We start from the raw sequence: 27,934 nt of genomic DNA, 5'->3' as shown, positions 1-27,934 counted from the left end.
TAATAAGAAATCCTGAATTGCAATTTATAACACATCTTTAGTAGAATAAGAAACTAACAAATACTAGGAAAACGTACTTGTGAGGGAGGAGAAGGGATCACCAGGATGCTCACTCAGCTAGTAACTGGCCTTAGCTAGCATATTCTGACAGTGTGACTTCAGTTCAAGCATCTTAGAGTCAATTACTTTTACAGATTGATGAGAAGGTAGCAGAGCTTTTGGTTGTTGTGCCCCAAAACTCTTTCATCATTAGCTGTCTGTGGAGGAAGAGAGGCCTGAATTACTGTGTCTTGAAAGACAGGAGAGGTCCAACTTTCATGGTACTTGTGGTTCCACTTTCATGGTTCTTGTGGTCCCTGCATGCTAAGTTGACTTTCTTTATCTGTAGTAGATTTTATTCATAGTTTCCAAAAGAACTCCTGAGATACTAACAACAAAATTTGGGTAAAAGACTTAGTTTGGATTTGGGGTAGAGACAAAGGGAAGCTGTTCTTGATGTTAGCTTGAAATAAAATTATGACCATCATTCAGCTGTAGACCTGTTGAAAGCTATATGACCAGGATTGCTGCTCAGCAGAAGCATCTCAACAGTATGGCTAACAGTTAGATTTGCTAAGGTGGATGTGACCTTCAGTGCAGCAAGAGGCAAATCATTAGGCAGGTGTCTGGTACAGACCCTAAGAATCTGCTAAAGGTACGTACAATAAGCCAAACTTTCGTCAGTTGACTTTGGTCCTCTACACAGAGTCCAAACCACTGCTGGAAAAAATTTAGGAGTAGGTAAAATGAGTAAGGTTGAAAGTAACATTTAATATATAGAATGTTTTTAGACTTCCAGGGCAAAGGTAAGTTGTTGTGGAGAGCCAAATTAAAGGAACAGCTGGAAGTTGTCTCACCAGAAGTATCTATAGAAAGCAGCTGAAAGGAATCATGGGAGAAATTATTCCTATGTATGCTAGCATGTTCTCTAAGCATTACATAACACTTAGGAGAAGTAATATCAGGCATAAATCTGACTTACATTTCAACAAGGAAGAGTTCCTGTCATCCCTTAAGCTGCATTACCCCACCCCAGTACACAGTGGGAGAAAGTTTAGCCGAATGTTGGCAGATGAGCTGACGAAACCATCTATATTGCCTTGAATATCCCCAGTTGTGAATGCAGCCTGTGGCAAACACTGGAGATATGAACTACTAGAGACGCATCCTCAGACACTATCACTCCCATGCTTGTGGGTAACAAACAGTCTAAGCAAAACTACAGAAGTGGAGTATTTCAGTAAGGTGTCTTTTCTATCTGGGCACGATCAGATCTAGTGGCCCCTAAGAAAGAAGAAAAAAGTCCCTTTCTGACCTCAAGCAGCTTGTTTTAATTGCACAGAAAGCCTTGGACTATGATTTAGGACAGCTAATGTAAGACAAACTTGCTGATGTGGGAAAGTAATAGGATTATCTTGGCAACATGCTTATGGAGAATGACCCTGGACAACAGGGCCACAAACCTTGGAGTACAGAAAGATATGTTAAGATCAGCATACAGCATACTTTAGGGGGTTGGACCTGCTGCAGACATTAAGTTAGCGATGCTTCCCTCTTCTGAAAAAACAAATGTGCCAGCAAAGACTGTGTCAGCAAGGATCCTTGTACATGAAACATCCCTGACAATGAAACCTGATGACAGACACTTAAGGCTGTAAGGACGGATTCCAGTATGGATACTTCAGTGCAGTGCTACAGCTTACCCCAGCAGGCTACATCTGCAGTCATCAAGGAAGGAAAGAACCCAGGTGAGGGCAACAGTTTATATTGTTATCCCTTTAGATAATAGGAAAGCATGAAAAGGTAAGCTTCATCTTCAGGTTTCATCTCACAGTATTGGTCAGGGAATGAGACCTATGAGCATGAAACACTTACTGAGAACCTTGACACCAGTCCCTGATATGATCATGCCCCTGAAGCATGTAAAGCATCCTGTCTACTAAACCACATGTGGAAGCACAGTATGTATACCATGTCGTACATCGCCATACTAGTGTATGGGAATAAAAGAATTAGTGCAGAAACCCATAGACTATTGTCAAGCTGCCTGCAAAGCCTCCACATGAACGTCAAGCTTGTGGCTATACTTGCAGCGCAGCGTGGTAAAAGCTGTGTGAATACAGCAAGCCATTTTCTGAAGCTGGAGGGATGCAGTCATGATATACTGTTTCCTACAGGATTAAGGCCTTAAGGGGGACTATGAATGTTAGAGATCCTTGGCTTTGGTTCAGAGAAGCACTTGGAAGCTTGGATACATATTATGTCACTTCTCCAGCTGGGTAGGAAGCTCATAAAAATAGGCTTTCTTAGAAAATGTTTCATGGTCCCAGATCCCAGGCAATTTTGTCATGCCCACATGTCCTGCTGTGTTTGGTATTTCTGCTGTTACATGAATTGACTCCTGGAAATGATGAGATGAATACAAGTTTAAAAAGGAGGATGAAGCAGAGACAGAAGCCTTGGCAGGAGTTTGATTTCTGAAATCAAGTTGAATGTCAAGGAGCAGTTTCTCTGATCAGTTCATTCACTTTTAGGGTTCTCAGCTGACCTGAGATGTTCTGTACTTATTCTATATAGGATTTATGGACTGATGTGATTAGAAAAAAAGTAGTTTAGGGACCTGAATATGCCTTTACTCTCTCAAGTACAAATCAGGAGTAAGATAAAACTAGTGTGAGAATGAGACCGGTATTTTTTTCAATTACACCCCAGTCTAAAGATGATATTGTGGGAGTGGGAGAAAAATACAAACTAGTAAATCATATATGCTGCTTAGACATTGAATTGCTTTCCTCAACGCTAAATAAATTGTGCATGTTTGGGAGAACCATAATGCAAAGGCAGAGGTGTCAGCAGGATACAAGTTGTGAATTGCCAAGCAGAGATGTAATATGGAAACCCTTATCTGTCATGAGCAATTCTATTTGGATTGATCATGAACATTTCAGTCAGATTTCTCACAAATACAGTTGAGGAGAACTTCATGGGCTCTCCTGTACCTATTTGAGCTTGCTTCCCTGAAATAATATGACATTTGTGAATGTATCCATCTCTGTATACATTCTCTTTTCCCTTATATATGTTTGCTTTCACTTGTGAAAGTCATGTTTGTGTTTTTTGTCATGTCTTTAATGAGCTGTAGCTCGTTGCAGTGTATTATGTATTATACTTAAAGTACCAGTACAGATATGCCATGCTCTATAAAATGCAAGAATATCTCTTATATATGGAGAAATTAATCATTTCCAGGGAAGGAAGTTAAAATTATAATCCAATCAAGGCAATTCTGGTTTTTGTTTTCAGACAGGAAGTGCACTCTCTTAGGGACATCTGAATCTCATCTGTAATTACAAAGTTGTCATTCCTTTATATAAATAATATAATTAAGTAATGCAAACCGTTAACAGGATAAAAGAGGTTAAATTGCCTTTTTCACTCAAAACAGATTCTATTTCGTTCCTGACAGAAAGTTGTCCTAATACAATGCATTATTGGCTAGTCTCACTATTGAGACTGTTGTTGATGGGCTAAGCTACAAAGGCTGGAGGTGGGTAGGTACATTCCCAACTAATTGCTATTCAGAGTTTTTCAGGTGCCCATTTTAGAAACAAACAAAAGCATCATTTGCCTGATGCAATATGTGAAGTGATCCTTTTCCTGTGCAAAGCCTGTATTTCTTTCCTCTTCAGGACAGAACTTTAGAGACCAAATCATATACTGCGGAAAAAAATTTGAAGGTTCAGCTTTAGAAAAGGAAGAAACAGGAACATGCTTTCATGATTCCCAAGGCCATTTTACAGAATTCCTGTAACTTTTGACAGTCTGTAACAGATGAGCGTATAGTTTCTTGAGTATATATTCACTGAGAATGTCCAGTTAATCTTAATTTCCAAGATCAAGACCCTAAATACAAGAGACTGATATACAAGACTGCCAAATACACCAGAAAGCTGCTGCTGGGCCCAAAGAGTCAGTGTGGAGGCTGCAGCTGAGCAAGCGGGAAAGCTGGTGCTTGTTCTTCATGAACAGTGGCTCCACAGATCACAGTCCAGTCTTCTCTGTTCATTTCTGAACGGCAAATAAGCCTTCCTGACTGCAAAAGTTAAACCACCTGCATTGTTACAAATTACTTGTTTTCCATTAGGTCTGTAGGACATTCTGTTCTTTTTTCCTGGTGCCGTGTTATTGCCTTTAAGTTTTGGGTTGCTAGTAATAGAAATTTATTTTAGTTCTTCTTCTGAAATACAGATAAAGGGGTTTCTACGAACACATACTCAGCAAATGCATCGATATGTTCTAATTAATGGATTAGCCATTCACTGCTACAATAATTCACTTTATCTCTAACCATTCCTAGTGCATTATTTATATACTGACATTTCTTTATTAGCAAACTGCCATTTGCATCCCTTTTACATTATTGCTCTTGTTACTAATTATACTTTTAATAATTCTTTAGTGCTTGGTCTCATCAATAAAGAAAAATGGATGGTGCCCATGAAGCGTTTAGCCTTACCTTAATTCTATATCCTTAACACCACTGCCAATAGCACAAGAGTAGATATATAATACTTTAACTGTCAGTTCTTCCCTTTTGTACATTCCCTTGTCTCTTTTTCTCTCCTGTATGCCAGTATCCCTGAGTTTGTTCTGTAAAAGCAAAGGATGTTTCCATATTAATGACTATTTAAATAACAGAATTACATTGCTATTGTACTTGTTTCTTTCTGTCCCAGACAATGACTATGAATTAATTAGCATGAGAACATTGGAAATTCCTATGAATTTCAACATTTTATTTGGAACAGTCTGTGTGTATTATTGAATGATTTTACACCTCCTAATGCAAAAATGATGATATCTCTACAAACCTCTGGAGGAGTGTGTGAGGTCATTAAAGTTAGATTTGCAAAGAAAATACATAGATTTCTCTCTCACATTATTCTTTCCTGTGCTGATAATGCTATTTTTGAGCTCTTGCTCAGAGTGGCTCATTTGTATTGAAAGATTCTCTTACCCTTTATCCTATTCATCTACTTTTCCAAACTTTTCATTTCATAAGGGAAATGAACTGTGGTTTTTCAATACTTAAAACATTCTTACAGGAAAACGAGAACTTACGTTTTCAGCTGTTAGTGTTGTCTCCAGAGATAATGGTCACTGAAAGGCAGCCCAGCGTGAAAAGCAAATATACATGTCAGAAAGGAAAATAACAATTTATACCGTGTCTCCTTCCTGTCTTCATTGCTGATAGTTTATTCCCTCCATGAAGGAGGATTCCAGAAGTAATGTTGGTGTTTTGGCATCCAGGCATCTGCGTGGGAAGAAAATGATAAAAATTCTCCTGGAATCCTAAGTTTGTTCTATATTTCTGCTGATTGTTTATTATTTTTTTTTGTTTTAAAACAAAGGTTTTTTAAATTCATGGATTCACAGGAGCTCACAACATAATTAGCACCCTGCCAGTGACTGAGGGAGAAACACTGGCAAACTCAACCCCTCCTGAAAGCAATGAATCCGTCTGTACTATTTAATGGGCAAAATCTTAGTATGTTAAGCCAGGTGGATTGCTTAAATAGATTTTTTTCATTCAGAATCAGGTATTATATCCATAACCTACATTTTTCTGTTTTAAAAAAAAACTTTTTTTTTTTCAAAAGTGAATAGCAACATGTATTTAGGCTTAAACTTACCACTCTGTATAAATAAAATTTGCATTAAAATTATAATAATGAAGTAATATATTCTTGATGGTTAGGTTCTAAAGAAAGCTATTTAACAAGGAAGAAAAATACTGTCTATGCATCCAGAACCAAAGGTTGTTGAAATGATTAAACAGCTTTTAACAGCGGACAAAAGAAATGTTTACTTCATTTCAGTTTGATTTTCTTCAATAACTAGTTCAAAGTTAAGGAACTGCTTAGAAATAGAGTAAGCTGAAGCATCATTATCTTTAAATGGTCTATGAATAAATTCTCAGTCTGGGATGCCGAGACTTATGAATTCATTCATTAACTGTATATAAAATTTGCTTTGGTAATAAACCAGTTTTAAGTATAAAATGTTTGATACATTTTTCCTCTGTATACAGCATATTTCTTGCAATTTTATCTAAATAATAAATACACTTAAAAGGCTGGGGTTTTGCATTTCAATTGAATTCCCATTTCCATCCAAAGCAGCTTGATATGAGTCGTAAGTAAATAAAAATTAATCTTCTAGTGAAGAAGAATTATCATTCATTTCTAACAGAATGCATGTAAGTGTTAAGCATTTGAATAATTATGCTGAACTATATCACTTCTTAAATGGGAATGTAAGGTTTTTTTCTCGTGGTATATGGAATTAACAGGTTAGTTTAAAAACTAGATTCAGTTGCAAAGCAACTTTTTTTTTAAGTTTACATACCGAAAACAATCAAACTCACTTGAGGAAAAAAGAATAATACATATTTAAAATAAGCACAGAAAGCGTTTTTAAAAAATTGTTTTATGGTTTTTATATTTTCGAGTGAATAGGAATTATTTTCACAAGAAATGTTTGAAAATCTCATGAGAAATAATTTTATATTGAATCCTTTTTGTGAAAAATATTTGACAGGTTTTCCAGAAATATTATAGTTCAGAGCCTTGTAAATAGGCAATTCTGTGATATGTGGGACACAGAATGGCTATATGAACATTAAGTCATAACTCCCTACTTTAGGAGCATCTGTACTCAGAATTTTAATGCAGTAGAAGATTCCAACATTTCTAAAATTAATTTAATTTCCAACTGGAAGAAAATAAAGTTTTGGCATTTTCTACTTATTAAAATTCTGTTTAAAAGTGGTGGAAATATGAAAATGGGCAATACTTTTCCCTCAGCAAGAGCAAGGCAGTTAGTTTAACTTTGATGTAACAAGAGTTACATTAATTTATTTTTAAAATGAAGATTTATGCTTACATTGTTATTGATTTAGTTTATATGTATATGATGCTGGTATTTTAATTAGAAAGACTTGATTGATTTATATTAGGCTTCTTTAATGACTTATCAAAATCAGAAAATTCATATTCTTTCTTTAAAACAATAACCGCAGTGGGTCCTGTGAAATCACACAGCTGACAGACACACCTATTGCGAACTTGCTGAAAGTTGCGAATTAATGAATTTGTTTCAAACACCAAATTGCTAGAGAAGCGTTTCAGAGTGTAGTTTGCTAGGCACTCTTGTTTGTGTGTATCATCCAACACACCAGTGTGCTTATAAGGGGAATGAAATCTCAGCAGTAGAGGTCCGTTTCTCAGTGCTGGCTGAGCTAAAGGAGAAGTAAGAGATTTTATTATGTGAGTGGTGAAGAGCGCATTTAAAGCAGCAAGGGTCTCACCGGTTTCAACTAAGTGCTGATATACTAATTATGCCTTAACTGCATCTCCTGTTTCCTCCTAGGTCTTACTGCTGCAGCATCTCTTGTATCCCTGGCTTGGGCTTTGGCGTCCTACCAAAAGGCCCTCCGTGACTCCCGTGATGACAAAAAACCCATCAGTTATATGGCCGTTATAATCCAGTTTTGCTGGCATTTCTTCACAATTGCAGCAAGGGTTATTACTTTTGCTCTCTTTGCCTCGGTTTTCCAGCTGTACTTTGGGATCTTCATCGTGCTGCACTGGTGCATCATGACCTTCTGGATCGTCCACTGCGAGACAGAGTTTTGCATCACTAAATGGGAGGAGATAGTTTTCGACATGGTTGTTGGGATAATCTATATCTTCAGCTGGTTCAATGTCAAGGAAGGAAGGACACGCTGTCGGCTTTTCATTTACTATTTTGTGATCCTTTTAGAAAACACCGCCTTGAGTGCTCTCTGGTATCTGTACAAGGCCCCACCGATCTCTGATGCATTTGCCATACCAGCACTGTGTGTAGTGTTCAGCAGCTTTTTAACAGGCATTGTTTTTATGCTAATGTACTATGCCTTCTTTCATCCCAACGGACCAAGGTTTGGGCAGTCGCCAAGCTGTGCTTGTGAGGACCCTGCCACTGCCTTCACCCTACCCCCAGAAGTGGCAACAAACACTCTACGGTCCATCTCCAACAACCGGAGTGTCACGAGCGAGCGGGATCAAAAATTCGCGGAGAGGGATGGGTGTGTGCCTGTGTTTCAGGTGAGACCCACCGCACCATCCACACCTTCATCCCGGCCACCAAGGATTGAGGAGTCTGTCATTAAAATCGATCTGTTCAGGAACAGGTACCCAGCGTGGGAGAGACACGTGTTGGACCGGAGCCTGAGGAAGGCGATCTTAGCATTTGAATGTTCCCCTGCTCCTCCACGGCTACAGTACAAAGATGATGCCCTTATCCAGGAGCGCTTGGAATATGAAACCACCTTGTAAACAAAACAAAAACACAGCTTGAAGAAGCTCCGATGTTACACAGTCCAAATTAAGGGTTGACAGTAGGGCTGTAGGAATAACTAAACTGCGTACTACAAGTAGAGCAGCAAGCTGTAGTGTTCTTAGTCTGGCTATCATCATGATTATCATTTGATCCACTGTGTGCAGTCTGTCTGCAGGACTCTGGTACAGCAGCACCACCTGAAAGCCTCAAAAAAACCGAAACCCTGACCCACACATACAGATCAGTTACTTCAGCCGGGGAAACTCACCCACCACTCCTTGCTGCTATGAAACTCTGACTGCACAGTACTTACAATCAAACCAATAGGAAGGCTCTGACCAGAGCTTTCAACTTTAGCCAGTAGTGCATTTTATTTTAGAAATAAATGATTGATATTTGCATAATCAATGACAAAAACAAACAAAAAAAACCTTTTCAAAAATAACAAAACTGTAGCACTCAATGTTGCTGTTATGAAAACTGTTTTCTGGGGAAGAAATAGGAGCATAGTAGTCTTCAACACTCCCATAAATCAACCATTCAGGTTAGAATAGGTTTGCAAAATAGTTCTTGATTAAAAAGATACATCATTATGTTTGTAAGGCTGTCAATGGAAAATAAACTAAATTCTGATTAATTAGGTCATAAACATTAATACTACCAGAACTGTTTGTTTTCTGTGGAATTTCAAAGTCTTTTAAAATGCAATTTAAGTTCTTTATGTTACTTTCAACAGAAATCCTATGCAGCTCACTTCTGGTTTTCAGGAGAAATAAGGAGCTCTAGCACGTAGTGATGTAAATTAAATGATAATCATGATTCAGTGTTCAATTTGCAAAAAAAATATATATGTGTGTAAAAGAACAGGGAAGTATAGTTTTCATATTCTAAACTTTTTGGAGGACCCCATTCAGATATTTCGGAAGAAACTATGAGGAGATGAACACACTGAAACGTCTCTGTTTCAGGACTGAGAATGCATGATTCAGTGTGTGAATGTATGCAGGGGTGACAAGAGACTGTGACATGCCATACCCTTCTAGTGCCAAACATTGTATAACTGCAAGGTTGATATTGCCTGAGGGACAGATAATGAGTGGCACGAGCCCTACCAGAACAAGAAGCAGGAAAGACCAATCAAGTTCTCAACGTGTAGAGACAGCTCTGATTTTTCCCACCCAAGGTGAAAGTGATGTCTTTTAAAGGCTTTCAGCCACTTCTTAGTAAGTATATTCACAGAAGTATAATATAAGCAAGTTATGTGGAAGACCCTCCTCTGCCTGTTCAAGACTTGTGTCCAGATACGTCTAAAAATTACGTTGAATCTCTTGTAATAGAGTGCTTTTGCTGCAAGCTTTTGGGTTTTAAATACCTCCCTAAATCTAGTCAATGGTATCCTCCTTTACGTTAAAAGTATCCCCTGATGGTGCTTTCAGATGCATTAAAGGTGCAAGTCAAAATTTGATAGTATTTTTTTTAAAGCTGGTGCAGAGTGAAAAACTCATGAATTATTTCAATATTTTTGTAAAGTAAAAATATGGTATAAAAAGGTTACTTTTTATAAACCTCAAATCTTTTAATACATTTCATTCTCTTTATAGCTTAGATTTTAAGAATTGGTCCATGAATTTTATCAACTGGCTTCTGCAGGTTGATATAAACCTGGTTTTCACACATTATGGATTTGTTTTGCAGTGTAATGCCATATGAAAGCCTACATGGGTACTTTTAGAATACTCTATAAACCGTGGATCCTGCTTCAAATGTAAGTGGCTTGTAAAGACACCAAGTGATTCCATAAGAAACAATTTGCTATATAACTATTTCCATCCATTTTAGGAGAGCGAAGCAGAACTGAAGAGTTACTGTTGTAAATGGCATTGTCAGGATGGAGAAGACATGATGATTGGTATTGTAACCTTCACTGTCAGGTATATCCAGTGTAGTCACTGCTGTATATGATGCTGGGTAAATTTAAGTCTTTCCTGTTATTAATATTTGTACTATGAAATGGCCGAGGTTGCACAGCCTATGTTCGTTTGTATGCGTTCAATTAGCCATTTTTAATGTTGACTCTTTTTATTAGTGAAATGTTCAATACCTGTTGTTCTTTCCTGGGGCGAGTTCCTCAAAACAAAACATCTGTGGAAGTGCAGGAATCTGCAAGTCAGAAGGAACTTTACACAGATCCGAAAACATCCGTGCTTCAAGGGTTTCTTAGGTATTTTCAAATTAGGCAGTGGCCAACTGCCTCTATAATAATTTTTTAAATAAAATAATGCTTTGATAGTCCAAACCTGAAGCTTTGTACAAAGTGATTGCCCTTCCCTCCATGGGAAGCTGATTATTCAGAGAAAAGCATTCATATTTTGTCAGAAAATATACCACCGCAAGAACTGCAAAAAAAAAGATTTTGGGAGCAAGTCCTTTGTCCTGTCAAATCCAGTAGAGCCTTCACTCCAGAATCAAATTCTAGCTAGCTCAAGGAAATTGCTGGTTTTCTTTACAAACAAGACAAATGGTAAGCTTTGTAATCCAAGATGTGAGGGTTTCTTTCGGAAACAGTTCAATGTGTTTGCTGCTGCTTTAACAACTCAGAAATTTTAGCATGAGTGAGGCACAGCAGGCAGCACTCTCGAGCCCTTTGGTCAGGGCCCACAGAATTGGAGAAATGTTGCTTCATACAGAATTTAAAGGGTTACGGTCTGGACCAGTGCTTGCATTGCAAGGTTTCTGAAGAAGGTTTGGGATGAGTTTGTTTGATTTGCTCTTGTTTGGTTTTGGAAGGAAGGACGCAGAGGCATTATTTATCCATGTGGTTTTTAATACCTAGCATTTATTTTCTTTACTCTCCCAGCATTTTTTAATTCTTTTAAATAATGTTTGTAAATTTATCTTAAGCTAACTACTGCAGGGTCTGAGTCCACAGCACCATACGTGGCAGTACGTATACACAGCTTGTCTTCAGAATTCAATCTGGCTGTTTGAGGAAAGGAGAGAAGTCATTTTATACTAAGTCAAAATTTGCTCTCCAAAATCTTGCTCTGTTATGTTCATAATGTCAGTGATACTTGCACTGAGGACAGGATGGCCATTGAAATCTTAATGCTCAGATGACTACATGGACAGTTTCTTAATTTGCTTTGCTGTGAACAGTTGCATTAAAAGCTGTAAGAATTTTTATAGAAGTTGTCAAGATTAAACATAGTCCATGCTGAAATCCCATGATGGCCTTACGGACAGTTAATAACCAATATGCACTATTCTTTTTACCACAGACAGTTTTAAGATCTATTAATAAAATTAAATTAAGACAGCAATAGCAAAAAAAAAAAAAAAAAATTGTAAAAAAATTTAACTTCTGCTTTTGAAATAATGAAAAAATCAGGTCTTTTAAATTTCATTCCAGAACAACACAAAAATGAAAAAGTTCATAATTATATTCTGGTGAAGAAAAGCAATCACATCTCTTTGTTAGAAGTAAGACTCATGTAAGCATTGTTCTAACGAATCAAATTTGCCATCAGATTTAAAAGTAACTTACCTGGTTAAAGTCTTGGTCCTAAAATTTTGAGAGTTGCAGATTTGTATGTTACAGAAAAGACAATTTAAGTACTATTCACTACTCTAATTAGATAAAGGAGAGGTAATGCATACCCATGTTCATTCAGAAAACATATAAGAAAATGTAAGATAAACCTTTTGTCTTATTTTAAAACAAATTTGTTCTATAATAAGAAAATCTTTTTTTAAAAAATGAATTATTTGAAAGTATGTGCAATACTTTTTTCATGCAGATTTAATAATGAAAAAACTCATTTCCACTTTTGTTTATGTCAGTTTAAGTATGCTTCCTGTGCTAGAACAATGTGTCTGTGCTTGGGTTATATGGGCTTGATGGCATAGAAACACTATTTGCATTGGCAAATCAACAAATTTTCTATTAATTAATTTCTATAACATCTGAGAAAATTTTCCTTCCCAAATTAAATGCTAGGCCTCAGCTGCCTGGTTTTGTAAACTTTTAAGCAGAGGAGGTAAATTAAAATTTTATTGGAGCTGCAATTTTTAATATGTCGTTAATAGCTATTAAACCTAAATTTGTTTAAAATATATGATAGTCTAGCCAATATATCATTATCTTCCCAAAAAAGCAATTCATGAATGGTACTAAAAGTACGTGTGCTGCTTTATTTGGAAAGGGACTCCCAATCACAAAATATATTAATTTGCTTTTTATTGGCCAGCAAATATTCACAGCTAGCCTGTTGGGTTTTTTAGAACCCAAATTAAGCAATTTTGAAGTGTTTATCATTTGATCATACAACTTCTCAAGAGCCTTAAAAGTGGTGCTGTACTGAGTTTTAGTTGGCTCTGCCAGTGATTCAGCTCCCAAAGCCACTGCCCTTTCTCCGCTCTCTCCCTGAAGTTGTGCAATCCGCAGTGACTGAGATGCTGTGGTTTACTCTGCACCCCCTGCACTGCCTGCACAATGCCAAGGAAAAGACTTCAGCAGATCACTGGGGTCCTACTGCTGCCTCTCTTGCTCCTGTGCATGGTGGGAAGCAGAGTAAATTGCCTTTGCGCATCCATCTAAACAAGCTTATTTGAGTTGAGTCCCTACAAGAGGTGCATGATGAAAATAATCACAACACGTGTCCATGAATTTACAAGCCCAACACTGTAATTACTAATTCTGTAGTATAACAATGCAGAATGTGGGAAGAATTGTCTAAATACACAATAAGCCATTTAATTTTGCTAATTGTAGCAATTAGACTAGCTCGCTTGAAGCCCATGCTCTCAGCAGAAAGCCAAATGGAGTAAGTGGCAAACAGCCATTTATATACCAGAGACATTACATTATTAAACCCTCCCTTGACTGTTTATAGAACTATGTCTTTTCATTACAGCATTAAATCCATTCCTCTTTATTCTGATAAAACAGTTGAAATGCAAAATGAGAACAGATTCTTTTAAATCTGGGAATTAAAAAGCCCACAACAGATTACTGCAATTCACCTATAGTGATTTTTTGAAACAAATTCTGTCATCATTTTCAGTTGGCTGCAAATTGCTGAGTGATCCGCTTCTGAGATGATTTCTCACATCTGGTATGAGCAGATTTCATTACAGGAGAGATGGAGATGACCTTCTAAAGCCTTGCTCACGCAAGGTTAGGGGAATAGTGTCACTCATCTACAGATCATTTGCAAAGCTTTTTTAACACGTGAGGGGTCCCTTGGGAGTGTTTCTTTTACTGTAGTGACCTCACTGCAGGTGTTTGGTGGGATTTCTTCACAGTTACACTGGTATGAATATGAGAAAATCAGGTTCCTGGCCTTGAGTGAATAAGTGCATGAATTCAGACCACGGTAGTGAACGTCTTCACTTCCCAGCTCCTAACTGAAGTCAGCTGGAGATCTGCTTCATACCAAAAAGCCTGAATGTCACTTGGCTCAAACCGAAATACATACTCAGTGCTAACTCAGCATGAATCGAAACATTTCTTCTTCTTTCCTCTTTTGTTCAAACATTTAAGAATATACCCATTTTGACCCAGTTGCTGTTTTGTGATACTTTTAAGGCCACTTTGAAAAATGTCTCTGAAACCAGTCATTTCCAGTGATCCTTACAAAAGCCAATTGCTGACCAGCGCATTCATTAAAAGTAACTTTTTCTTGAATACGTAAGCTCGGCTCCTGTACTTATGTTTTGTTCTGAATGCTTAGCATCTAATTCTTATGCAAAGGATCTTATATACCCTTTAGTAAGCCATGTGCCTCCTCTGAATCCTGGAGCAAAGAGGACAGATATGCAAGATGCAGGGGAAAAAGTCCTCTTCAGCACATTTATGGGATGATTTGCATGAGCTAGAGAGGTAAGAGAGAAGCTTGTGTATGATTACAACAGAGTTACAGATGCTGTATTAATTGCTAGAGATTTACAAGAAATTGTGAGATTAGTGGCCAACTAATAGAAAGATCAAATCTAAACTTCTACATGCAAGGCACTGTAAAATAAAAACAGCCAAGAAACTTTAAAGTGTAACCAAAAATCTCATTTCCAGGAATGGTTGGGATAAAGTTAAAAATGTAATGGATTTGTCAATGTAACTAGATACTACATTCATAGAAACAAAGACATGACTGCTATGGATACAAACATTTTCTTTATCTGTAGATTTCAGCCTCTTATTTCAGATATCTTTGGAAGCAATTGCTTCTGGATCTTACTTCTGGGCATGCTGTAGCCCTAGGCATGCTAGCAGCTTTTCTACACAAGATCTGTTCTGCTGTAGCAAAGTCCACATCCTTCTAACAAAGCATTATGTTTGGGGTTTTTTTGCACTGAACTAAACCTCACAGAAGCATTTCTAGTGTGAAGTAGGTGTGTGCACTCAGCCATCTAGTGTGTAAAAGGTACCGCAAAACAGAAGTTCACCAATAAGTTATTTCCTCAAGGTAAAAAAGCTGCTAGTTGAATGTCTAGAAGAGCCTTCAGGGACGTAACATAGCGCTAAGGCAACATGTAGGCTGTGTTTGGGTGCTACGAGCCCGCTCAGGGCAAGGCCTGGGCATAGTCCAGCATTCTCGCCCCCACCTCATGCACCAAAGAGCCCACAGAGAGGAAAACCATGTGCATGGGCTGGACGAAACTCACAACACACAGGGACCAGATACCTGGCACGCTGCGGCACACACGCAGAGGTCAGCGCAGGCACATCAGGGGCCTCAAGCTAATACTGTGATCCTCCAAACTGCACTAACCAGGAGCTCCTGAACTTTTTATGCTAGACATTCAAGCACCTAAAATTTGGCTCCTGGACTTGGTCAGAAACACCTCGGTCTTCACAGCACAGAGTAGCTCAGGTCCTATCTCCCACCTAAGCCTGCCAGGATCCCTTGAGCAGGTATTCTTCTGCCCATCTTACCTGAAGGACTCGGGTCCTCTGGGGTGCTATCAGACAGAGCTTTGCACAGAAATACTCATGACTGCTTTTCCAGCAGTAGATTTGTGGTAAGCAGAGACCAAGGGGAGAGCCAGGCTCAGTTATCTCTTCAGCTAGCAATGATTCATATCTCTAGCTACTATCTCTCAGGGGAAGGCTATAGGGCTGCATGCTACTGAGGAGAAGGGCATGCTCCCTCCCTCTTATTTTGAGGCTGTTCTTCCTCTTTGTGCAAAACTGAAAGGCTATCCTGTGCAATGTAGACGTACTTCTAGTATTTGGATGTATTGGGTCCCCTTAGTGCTGAGGACTCTGAAGTTGTTGCGCACGTCCAGTGCCATTGCCTGCGTCCAGCCAGGGTAATGTCTACAATAAAAAATTGGGGCAGATGCAAAATCACTCTGCTCACCTTCCAACCTGACCAAAAGCTGTATCAACATGGTTAGCACTGTGACAAAGCCTGAATCTCTACACGCGGCCTTGAATCAGGTCTGTTAATGCATTCTGTGCTACTCTGGCCACGTTCACCCGGTTTCTCGTTGAAGCTCAGGCAGACTTTGTGCGTGCACCAGAGCTACACCATGTAGCTTATCCATAGTTCCCTGAGCCCGTGGTGCACTCCCTTTGCGATCCCAGTTCTTTTGCCCAACAAAGATCAGTTTGGGTTGAGCAAAGGGCAAACAGGCTTTATGCTGTTTAGTGAAGCACGTGGAGCAGAAGTGGTTTCTCCAGACGGTACGTTTGAAGCACAGTTGCGTGCAAATTGCCCAGGTTATGGCAAATGCAAGAAGTAAGTTCAGTGCCCACAGTTTGGAGCATGCTATAAAGAGTACTCTTTGTGAAAGTGTTTGTTTTTCTCATAATAAAAATAATAGGAATATGTTTCATATTTGGGAGCAAATTTACAGTATGAAATGAATTTTTATATATATACACGTATATATATGTGTGTGTGTGTGTGTGTATACACATGACAGTGAGTCCTGAGATTCTATTAGGATTCAATCTTATAGTTCATTTAAATTCTAAGCCTAAAAAAAAGCATCAGGAGCATCGTCATCAAGGGTAATCAAGTCATAACTGCAAGAAGAAAAGAACATTATTGGAAAACACATTCCAGTCATTATTGGAGACAGCTTTGCAATGTATTATGCCAGTACTTTAATGAAAAGCTCTGGAGGAAATATGTCTAATGCTATATTTCATCATCTTAAATATTTTGGTAAAAGAATAGAGTGGGGAAAAAAAAAAGATTTGTACAAAATAAATAAGGATTTATCACATTTAGCTAATCAAGGGAAAAAAACAGATAAGCAAATGGCAAAGGGACCAATTAAACCTTTTGTTTCATTTAATGTTGGTTGTATTTGTTTCACTGAATATCAGTTATCAATGTCAGTAGTTCATGAAGGAAATAACCTGCAATAATTAGGATGGTTTACTTGAATTTTGTCTGAAGAACACTAAAGAGTGTTTGTTATCCAACAAATATGCAGTTGCCTGATACATGCTGTCAGAAGGAAAGATTTTCTAGCTCATGGATTATGTACTGAAGATAAATTTCAAATGCATGTATTTGAAAACAATACCCCTGTCAATTTAAATGTACCATGAATACACAGTAGCTATTTCTGAAATTTTAATTACTGACGCTTTTTTCAGTGTGTGTTCTGCATTATTATCTGTGTATCCCAGATTGTTTCTTAGATTATGTTTGATAAGAATTAATTTTAAATTTTATGAAGGTGAGGAAAAGATTACTGGCCAGTGAAGGCACTTGCTGCATTGAAGCTCAAGTATACGTCTTGAGTTCCTGACATGAGTCACCATTCAGCATTAGGGATAGTGTTTGAAGAATACAGTAACTTTCCAACAGGATCTGATTTATGGACTGATAGATCTAAAGTTGTCGCAGTGACTGGGTCAGACAACGGCAGTAGCTACAGAGGGAAAGTTCAAAAGTAGCCACTAATGACTCCCAACGTCGTACCCTGCATTCCCATTTTGGGACACATGTAGCCTTCCTGTCGGCCGGCGTCTGCACGTGCTGTGATCGGCCCCGGCACCGGCGCTGCGGGTGTTGGCTCTTGCTGAAAGGGAAGACAAAGTAGGAAGCTCGTTTCCAGCTCCAGTTCCCCCTGGGTTATCGGGCTGGCCCACAGGAGATATTTCACTGAGAACGCTTTAGCCATTGGCAAGATTGCCGCACCGATCTGGGCAGGATTTAGCCTCTAGACAGCACTGTATGGACAATGAAAAATCCTCCTTTGTCAGCAGAGAGGGCAGCTGCCACTATTTATAGTAGCAAAGTGCCAACATATTGTCGTGTATTTGTGGCTGCTATCGATTCCTCCTTTTTTATTTTATTGGAACAGCTTGGAACTTGTCAAGTGTTGCTTAGGTTGATTTGCAGCTAATTAATTCAACAGACATTTTTAATCTTGCAAATTTGTGACTTGTAATACAGTAATCAAGCTCCCGTGAGCAAACATTAATCAGTTAGGGGGAAAAAAAAGAAAGCCGTTAGCTGTGTTCAGCGCGGTGCCCACACTGGAAAGAGAGACCTAGAAGAAAAGCAACATTAGTAAATTCATCCTAGCTAAGCTTTCATCATTCATCTTATGAATCATTCATCCATTTGGTTTGTTTTGTACATTCAAGGAGTTGTATTTCAAAGAGGATTGCTAGGATTGAGACAGCTCTAGTTACCGTCAATGGGGAACTGGTGAAATTTCCTTCGGGTCATTGATTTCCTTATCAACCAAAAAGTCATTCTACCCAACAGCAGTACAATTTCATTTCTGAGATGACTGTGCTGGTTGTGGAACAGTTTATCCTGCAGAAATGACTGTAACAAAACACATACCGCTGTTTAGCAACAGCACTAAGAACTGGGTGAACGAGTGGAGAAAATATTTTGTTCATTGCTTTTAACACTCAGATGGATTTTAGCTCCTTTGACATGAAGCAGAAGGGAAGAAAAATCTAATGTTGCCTATACCAAAGCAGGGTGCTGCCACAGCCCCCTCCGGGCCGTCTGCACAGAATGCATGTGTAGGTACATCAATGAGTAATCTGTACATACGTTTTATCGTGGAAGCATCTCCACTGGTAACCTTAGCAGGAAGTCCAGAGATCAAAAAGACATGAAAGCAAAGAAATGATTCCTCAGGTCAGGATGAAGAGATGTTTGTGAAACACTGTGGAAAAGCTGCCCCCACTGTTTCAGTGAATAAAGGGAGGAGCAGAGTCTTTTAACAGCAAAAAAAAAACCCAAAACCCAGCAAACCTTAATGCCAAAATACTATTTATGGTGCAATTACTCTGTCCTCTAGGAAAGATGTTGAGTGAGAAAGTTCTAGATATGTTACAAACTAACTGGAACATACAGGGAGACAGTGAAAGATGCTTTTTAGATATAACTTCGTTGCTATTGACAGGAGTTGTTTATTAGCAATAAGATATAAAGGTGTCTCAAACTAAGGCCTGGGAGACAAGGATTTTGTATGGCTGTTATGCCAGTGATTGTTAAATTTAGAAATCATAGATCTTTATAATAGATTATAGGTCAAAGAACTTTTTTATTATTATTATTTTCTTTACAGAGGATAAATCTCAGATGGCTTCCACAAAAAACATAAGGTTTAAAATAGGCTCAGAAGATGGGCTTTTCTGTATATGGAATATTACAGGCTTGGTGTTGTTCAAGTGCTTGTGCATTTTCTCATGCTCTCAGTTTCTCATGCAGTACATCCATAAGCAAATAGTAGATTTGCAAGTCCATGTTCCTTTAAGACTGATAGTCCTCACATGAACTTGTTCTGCACAGCTGAGGAGCACATACATGGGGGGTGAGGGGGGTGGGTACACTTGTAAAGGTGTAGAGCAGGAAAAAAGTAGAGATCAGTAGATGATGTGGTAAAAGCCTTATTATAATAAGGGAACAGCTGTGAATATTTAGAGTAGGTGAGCCCTTGTAGTATTTGTTCATGCTCAGGTATTCTGTCACTCAGCTTGTGATGGAAATCACTGCTGAAGGACTTTCAACCATATTATCAGTTATCAATTTTTGCTTGTTTAGAAGCAGGAACAGTATCACCCTGATTTCAGCAGAAATCACTATGGAGGCATCCATAGCCTCATGCATGATCTGTAAGTGTAGCATGTCATGACAGGTCTGTTTTCTTCAAAGATTCGCTCAAACAAGTCTGCAAAATTTACTAGACACTGTTCTGATTTTTTTCCTTGCTTCCATTTTCCTCCTATGTGTATGAGTCTCATATGCAAACCCCACTGATGACAGAAGACAACGCTCAGGTTATCTAACAGATTTTTTTTCCTCATGTAGTAGTACAAAACTCAAAAATTCCTTTGCATAACACTTGGCTATTGAAATAACCTCTATAGTTAGAGAAGGAAAAGCAAGTTAAAGATGCAAATACTGACGTAATTTTATCAAGTGCAAAGCAGGAACGTTTTTAAAGATAGCTGTCACATTTTGCTGCTCAACTGCTCGTACTTCATCATTCCAAAGCCTTGGTATATGCCCATAGCAACCTAGAAGTAAATGTCTTTTGTTTCTGAGATAATTTCTGACTCACAGAACAGCCACTAACTGGGGATCGTGTTGGATTAGCAAGCACAAATCCTCTATCTCACTGTGGTTCTTCTTTAACAGGACTGCAGTTCCTTTAAATCAATTCCCATTGATTCTCAAAGGCAGAAACTGTCCCCTGCGTAATTTGTTCTACTTGAGGGGACAGATATTTCACTGTCTATTCTCTGAGTTGTGTATTATTAACAAGCTAATGTTTATTCTAACAAATGAGCATCTCTGTATTTTCCTGCAGGTGCCATTCCGTGTATAAGGCTGTCTCAACAGTGGAAGCTGGCTCTGTTCTTCTTCCCATGCTTACTTACCTGCATATTTAATCAAATGCTAACTTAACATTTGTTATTTCTCATGCTGCAGAGCCATGTAAAACCCAGTTTGACGTCTGGATTTGACCCATGGCATTAGCAAATGGGAGAGTCATCTTCTCACTGTAAGCCAAGCGCATTGGAAATGGTACCCACTGGGACGCAATAAACAGGTTTCCTTACCGTATTGATTTTATAGTAATTTTCCAGAGTACAGCTGTGCTTTAAAACTTGTGCAGCTCTCTGTAATCCTCCTGTATTAAAAAAAAAAAAAAAGGAAAAGAAAAAAAGAAAATAAAACCAACTTTAAGTGTTCTTCCTCGGTACACGTTGTTCTCTTGAAATTTGTGATGTGCAAGGAGCATGTCTGTTAATTCACAGTGGATGTTCCAAAGTTTTGTTTCTACAAAAACTATTAATAAACCCAGTAGTAATTAAAAAGAGCATATTCTCCAGTCATTAAAGCAAAATGTATACTCGGATAAGGCTAACTAATTTGTGCGTGCTTCCACCCTTCATCTCTTAAGATAGAGAACTCAAAGTTTATTTTCAAATTGACTAGTGAATTTGATTTGTTTTGGGGAAATGTGTGCAAAAGCACTTCTAGGTTATTAGTAAAATAGGTGAGCCTTCCAAAGCAATTTCATGTGAGGCAAATGATCCTAAAAGACAGAGTTGATAACAGTTGTGCTTATAAAACCTTCTTGAATGATCTACAACTAAGCAAAAATAAAAACAAACCAAAAGACACTCTTAAAGGACTGATAGAGAAATTCTGCCTGGTGAACACGTCAATAAGTCATACTTACACCAGCACTCTGGACAGGAGCATTTATTATACTGGGATTTGTTTTGATTACAGGCAGTTTATAATCATAAAGGGCTTCCCTGAAGGTCCACTGTAGCAAATGGATGACTTTCTTTTGACTTTAATGGAGTCCAATAAGCCCCAGGAGTAAGCACGTGGGCATTTTGCTTTTAAATTTCACAATGCCTCTCTAAGTGAAATTTATTTTTAAGGGATCTCTTTAATAACTATTTTACAGCTCACTTGAACTTTACTATCAAGCGAAACTGTCAGTCATTGTGCACCCAATACTGATTAGGCTGAATCAATGAAAATGAGGAAGGAATATCAGGCTTCGTATTAAAAAACAGTCCACTGGAAATAATACTAAAGCATTTCTAGGTCTTCCAATTCTGCTAGTCACTGGATGAGGCCAAGATACCCGGCTGGATTGCAGGATAAATTAAAATAGCTGTTAAAATTTTCAGATGGCTTATTAATATATTAATAATATTTAAATATTTTCTATGAAAAAAAGTATCCTTTAAGCTATACATTTCAATTTCAAGAAAATTCTCCCTATAAACCCTAAGTCACTGGGCATTAGGGCAGCAGGGGAAAAAGTGGACAAGTTGGGGCGGTGAAATTTTCTCCTAAGCTCAGGCAAGAGTCCCCCTGCTTTCCCCACCAGCCTGCCACCCCAGCCCTCCAGGATAGGTGCCTGTCAAGCTTGCACCACTGAAACCCCTGAAAATGGATCTAGGGTTTGGATCCTGACAAACCTCATCTCAGTCTTTAGTGCTGGGTTACCCAGAGAAGGGAGAGAGGCGCGCCGATGGCACGAGGGCAGGATCAGGCAGGTGCTGGTTGATCCTCTTTTGTTCCAGTTTCTCCAGTGGCTACCACTGACACAGCTGAACTGGTGACGGGGAGGGGGACTGCTTCTTCTTGGGGCAGATGTTGCCTGTGAGCACTGAGACTTGGTGTTATCATTTGTAGCATGCCTCTGTGAAAAGGAAAGGCGGCGAATAAAAGTTATGACGCGGTGAAGAGGATGCCTATGTGTGTCAAATACCCCAAACTGCCAAAACACTGAAACATCATGCTGGATGCCTAGTCTGTAGAGGTTAGTGCTAAGAACACAAACAAGTTTATTAGCTGGTGCAATGCAGTCCTCAAAAATGCAGTTTGTAGTTTTCTGTCCTTTGCAAACTGATATGCATAGGGAAAAACAAAGGATTGCCTTTACTGTTGTTTCACATGAAGATTTTTACACCTGTTTCAAAGGCGTGCCTTTTCACATCTTTGTGTTTTATGAAATAAGGCCTGAAAAATACTTCTCTCCCCTTCAAAATCAGATTAGCTTTTTCTGCTGAGGTTTACATAAAACTGTAAAGCCTTGACTTCTCTGAGAACCTGAGATTCTCACAGCCCCACTCCCTCCCCTCCAAAAAAATCTGAGCAACTGAGCAGGAACTCCTGACAAACATTTTGGGGAAAGCTGCAATACCGTGCCACACCAAGAAATCTCACACTCCAGTTTTCTAGTTTTTCACTCAGTTTTGTGGCAAGAGCAGGAAAAATTAAAGGCCACGATGTGCAGGATGTGCAAGTGTAATTGGCAATTACCAGTGGCTCTGCCACCGTAGTATGTAGGTTCAGCACACTGTGAACTTCAGTGACTCCTCATTTTGGGCTGCCAGAGATGAAGTTGGTCAAAACCACACATCACTTTTGAAAATCATAATCAAAATACAGGAAGCTTAGAAAGGTAAAATTAAGAAAAAAAAAAAAAAAAAAAGAGTTTCAGGATTTCCTTGTTTAATAGCAAACAAAAACGAAAGAAGGCACGAATACATTTTTCTCTTTCATAAATTATATGTAAATCTTATGCACACACTTCAGAAGTACAAACCCTATGTTTTCACAGGCCAATCAAAAAAAAAACCACACCAAACCCATTTCAGTTTGTGACGCTCCCACTCCCTGCTGTGATTTCTGCAAACCAGGTGCCTAGTGCAGAATTCATGACATCAAATTGCATGTACCCATGTTGTGACCATCAGCAGTGGGATCTAACAGTAGGACTCAGAAGAGCCAGCACATTGCACGTTCAGTAATGGGATGTATTAGGTTGTTGCTACTGAAGACAGGAACACATCTCCAAATCTGTCGGTCTCCTAGAAGCAGGCTTTTTTTGTGAAATTCATTCCCAGAGCCTGAAGTCTTTTCTTACACCTGCACGCTCAAGTTGTGCGAGCTGGTAGAGAAAACTGCCTGCTCCTCTTCCTAGGCAGGAATGGAAGGGAAAGCTGGGGCTGCCTCTGCGCCAGGGGCTGTTAGCTGGAGCTCTGGGACCATGATGCGAGCCCGTATCCCTGCTCATCCTGCGTGGACTCAAGCCAACACTTTCTTGGGGACTGTCCTGTCTGCAGGAGGGGGAACGCCATCCCTCTCTCCAGATGAGAAAAGGTCACCATGAGGGCTGAAACACAATGGTGCTGGGTGCAGGCAGGAGGGCCAACGCCATCCCTCTCTCCAGATGAGAAAAGGTCACCATGAGGGCTGAAACACAATGGTGCTGGGTGTGGGCAGGAGGGCCCAAGAGGAGCTGTGACTCTGTGGTCCAAGGTGGAGGCTGATCCTCTCTTTGGGGACTTCTCGGTGCATGGAGCCTCTGCCTGGGCTGGGTGTGTACACACAGGCTCTGCAGGAACATCATGTGGGGGATCCCCACCGCATGGGCGCATCCCCGCATGGATCCAGACGTGTGGGTACATCCCAGGCAGGCTCCCAGGACATCTATCCGATCAGTCCCCGGGAGACGTAGGCACGGGATCCCTGGCCCTGTGACTCTCAGGTGGCCTCGGTGGAGGATGGGTGTGTAGAAGTTCACCCAAGCTGAGATGGTGGTGCCTCTGGGCATGCATGGCGGCACATCTTCAGGCACTTGCCGTGTATTTCTGCCTTTCAGGAGCTGCAGTCCCAGAGGTAGACCAGATCTCATGTGATGCCTGATAAAAAGTAAATTACTTCCTAACACTATAAAAAGCCTGTAAAAAAATGCACATGCAAATAGACTCAAATACTTGAAATTCAAATTCCAATAGTATATCCTGTGTTCATTCCTATGTTATTACTACTAAAATAATTTTTTTTTTTTTTTCAGAAATCATAACGTTTCCTGCTTTAAGTTGTTGCATGATATAAAATTAATTCCAAATGAGTGGATTTTTACTGTATATGTCCTGGGTTTATTTTTTCAGTTATTTTTCGTAAATGCATTTTACATCTAACTACCTCAGCTGCCTTTTGTTTTGTTTTGGCGCATATGAAGTCATGCACTTTCTGTATTTGGGGATTTGGGGGGAGGAGTTCTTTCCATTTTGAATAACCAGGTTCAAAGCCATGTTGATCAATTTATAGAGGAGATCAATTTAACAAGACATAATTATTGACAGTTGCAGAACATACATTTTATTTTTAGGTTCTGTTGGGGTATAGTTTAACAAAAAACACCATAAGCTGCTTATTAATTTGCCTTAAAAAATGTGTGCTCTTTCCTATTCAAGTTGTGTTATTTAACTCTTGTACACAATTTATGTGACAAAGACTAACGTAACAGTTGGCAGATAAACAGCAAATTGAACAGAATGGACCAATAGTTTCTCAGTTCTCTGTTGTAAACTGTTGCATTATACACTGATTGTGCTAAAATAATTGTTACTGTGCTTATACTCCTTAGTCACCGTTGCGGAAATAAAGTGATGGAAGATCACATTTGTGTTTATGGAACAGTGTAGATATCCCCCCAGTACAAGCACAGTGACTTGAGGTGAATGATAATCATTGCAGAACTTGTGCTTTGACTTGTAAACATTGTAAAAATGTATTTGGTATTTTATTTGAAATGAAGAATCAAAATAGTTATTAAAAAAAAAAAAGAAATCTTCCTGTAAATATATATATTCTGAATCCATGTATACAAACATTCCTTTAGAGTTCAGATTGTGAAGAGTGTCTTTATTGGCTAGAGACCGCTGCCTCCCGCGGCAGAGGTTACATGTGCTATAGTAAAGAACACAGTGTGTGAAGTATTTGATGTACTGCAGTACCATAGTTCTTTTGGTCTGTTAAGTAAGTTGCAATTTGTGATGAAATGAAGTTGAAAGTAGTGCTTCATACTAACAAATTTCCTTGGTTACAACTTGATTTTTCTTGTAAAACTTAAAAGGAAAACTTGAAAATTTTATATATTTGGATTTTGTAGATTTTTTTTATTTTATTGCAACACAAGGTACCAAAATCATTAAATAAAGTACACTGTGGTCATTTTACCATGGTTCTAGCGTCTTTTTTAAAACTCTTTTATCCTGGTGGATCGGCAAAAGGGTGCTAACTTCTGAGTGTCTGAAATTATTACCAAACAAGACAAAGGTTGGCCCAGCTTGGACAACCGTTTGGGACAGATGATCTCCAGAGATCCTTTCCACCATTAATTATTCTATGATTCTAGGCAGTACTACCACAGGAGCTCCCATCCCCGAGAGCAGGAGTGATGCAAGTGGCTCCCAGACTACCTCTGGGACTTGGGAGAAGACTCAACCTGGGACTTGGACAATCTTACTGGTGTTGTCCCAGCAGGAACCCCCAGGAAACCACCAGATATCCCAACAGGCACCTTGCCCAGAGCACCAGAACAGGGTGCTCTGGCTACCGTGGTCAGGGCCCTGAGTGCTGTCTTGAAGGAAGATCTCCAAAAAAGCTGTCCTTGCCCAGGGAGCAGGCCAGCAGGTCCTCCCCACTCCTTGGCCCCTCAGAGCCAAAGTGCTCTCCAACATGGGGCCACACTCCCCAGCTGCCCCACGGCCGGTCCACAGCACCGAGGAGGGGAGAAGTGAGAGGAGCCTGACCCTGCCACCGGACAGGGGATTTCTGGGCTCTGCTCCCAGGGCTGTCAGGGGAGTGCAGAAACCCAGGTCTCCTCCATCTCCTGAGAAGGGCCCTGCTCACAGGGGACAGAAGAAAGTGCTTTGTTGCTTTTATTCCCCCTTCAGATTCCTGAAAGCATCGCCATTCAGTGAGCCCCATCAAGTAGAGGGGGAGGGAGAGCTGAGCCTCACCCCAGTCTTGTCCTGAGCCCCATAATTAGGAAAAAACTCCAGGGAAGACTCAGCTGCTTCCTTGATCTTACTGCATTCAAACCCCCTCGGGCTGATGAGGGTTTAGTTTCTTCTACTTCTGCCTCCTGGGCAAGTGCTTTAATCATTAAACCATTACACAAGTTGTTGCTGTCTTTGGCAGCATCTCCAATGGCCTTAATAGCCCTCTTGGACTTCATTGCCACATTTGTGTGTGCAATGTCACCCCAAGCAGCACCCAAAGTCTGCGCAACGAAGGCTAGCACCCAGATCTCTCTGCCTGTCTGTCCCATAGCTACGCTCCCACTCCTTAGATGCTGCTTCTTGGCCTCCCTCAGGTGACCAAGAAAGTGAGACAAGGGGAAAACAACCTACCAAACAACTAAATAATCAGTGTGAGTTCAAAAAGAGGAAAGAATATATCTGTGTATATCTTGGGTAAGTGAATTTGACTGCAAGTAGGGATGGTATGTGACTGATAGATTCTTCAAGGTTTTGTTTTCCACTTGTATCTTGTTGTTTGGCTAACGGTATGGAGGGAGCAGTTTCTTATCGTAGCTTGGCAAAGCATAATGGAGGGAACAGCAGCCGAGCAACACTACTGGTAGCTGTCTTATTTCACATGAGTCCTAAATCCTCAGTCCCTGCAACCCTGTGACTCCCCACCAAAGGCTCAGAAACTGAAAGGCAAGTAATAGAAACACACTCTTAAATAATTTTCTTAACCATTCGTGTGAATCAGGGCAGAAGACATCACAGCCACAATCTTGAGCACCGGAAAGTCATTTGAGGACACCCCATAAGTAGATAATCGGTAAGGTGAAACAGCATCCCCCAGAAAGGCAGCACAAGGAGTATTTTTGGTCTTCTCTGCTGAGCTGGACTGTCCCACACCCCCAGAGGAACACTTGCCTTCAGCCAGTGGGGTGGCTGGGCTGACCAGCCTTTCCGAAGCCAGGAGTCTCCACCTAAAGATCTTGTCCTTGCATTTAGGTGTCTCTGAAAGGAGCTGGAGACCTCTAACACGGCTTCCTACTCCTCTCCCAAAATGCGGGGCTTCATGAGACACATTAACTGGGTGGGTAGCTGCCATGGCGTGGGATTAATTAGCTTGGGGTAAAAGGGATTTACTTTGCAGGTTTTTAGGCAAATTATTAACCTCTGGGGCAAAACTTTTCTTCAGGGGGCTTTTAATGTAAAACTTCTCCATGAAAGAAACAAAGCAGTTTCGTTTTAGGCTGAACAAAGGTAGCAGACAGTTTAATGAGATTCTTAATGAAGTAGAGAAAATTTTTGCAGGTGGCTTGAAAAGTGCTTATTCAGAGCACTTCTTGTCTCTCGTGCCTTAAAAGAAGACAGAAATATCTATCGTTCCAGTAAAAAAACATGCTGAAAAACTAAATACAGGGACTTGGTAATAAAAGCCCCAAGTGTCTTGGCAAAATTATTCAAGCAGGGTGTTTCTCCTACTTTACTTAGCTTGGGAGCTAGTAAGAGGCTTAACTTAATACCGCTAACAAGGCACCGAGAGACCCGTGTGCATGGGAAGGAGCAGTGTCCTCCTACCACAGCAATGGGAAACTTGGAATGGGAGATTAGAGATGAGAAGTTTATTCTTCTTCTCCTGAATGTTGCACAGGTATAATATGCATTTGTTCAGTGACTTCAGAAATGAAGCTGGAAAGTATTGATATTGTACAGTATTTTTGCTGT

The 27,934-nt window shown here is 39.6% G+C and overlaps 1 protein-coding gene across 6 annotated transcripts in view; it reads left to right on the top strand.

Moving 5' to 3' along the window:
* XKR4 (XK related 4) overlaps nucleotides 1–25,378 on the top strand; it is a 242,904-nt gene extending 217,526 nt beyond the window's left edge. Inside the window, exons 3-5 of one of the 6 annotated variants that reach the window (XR_012040893.1) lie at nucleotides 7,471–9,644; nucleotides 10,261–10,352; nucleotides 20,346–25,378. Coding sequence is in view for 1 of the 6 variants with exons in the window: in XM_072852475.1 (XP_072708576.1) it covers nucleotides 7,471–8,417 (947 nt within the window). In the remaining 5 variants the exon portion in view is untranslated. The other 5 variants (XR_012040892.1, XR_012040895.1, XR_012040891.1 and 2 more) reach the window with 5 other exon arrangements.
* The last annotated feature ends 2,556 nt before the right edge of the window (nucleotides 25,379–27,934 follow it).

This window comes from Ciconia boyciana, chromosome 2 (genome assembly GCF_034638445.1).
Source record: "Ciconia boyciana chromosome 2, ASM3463844v1, whole genome shotgun sequence".
Lineage (NCBI taxonomy): Eukaryota > Metazoa > Chordata > Aves > Ciconiiformes > Ciconiidae > Ciconia > Ciconia boyciana.
Note: the sequence above shows the minus strand (reverse complement) of the source record. Positions and strands in the feature narration are given on the sequence as shown.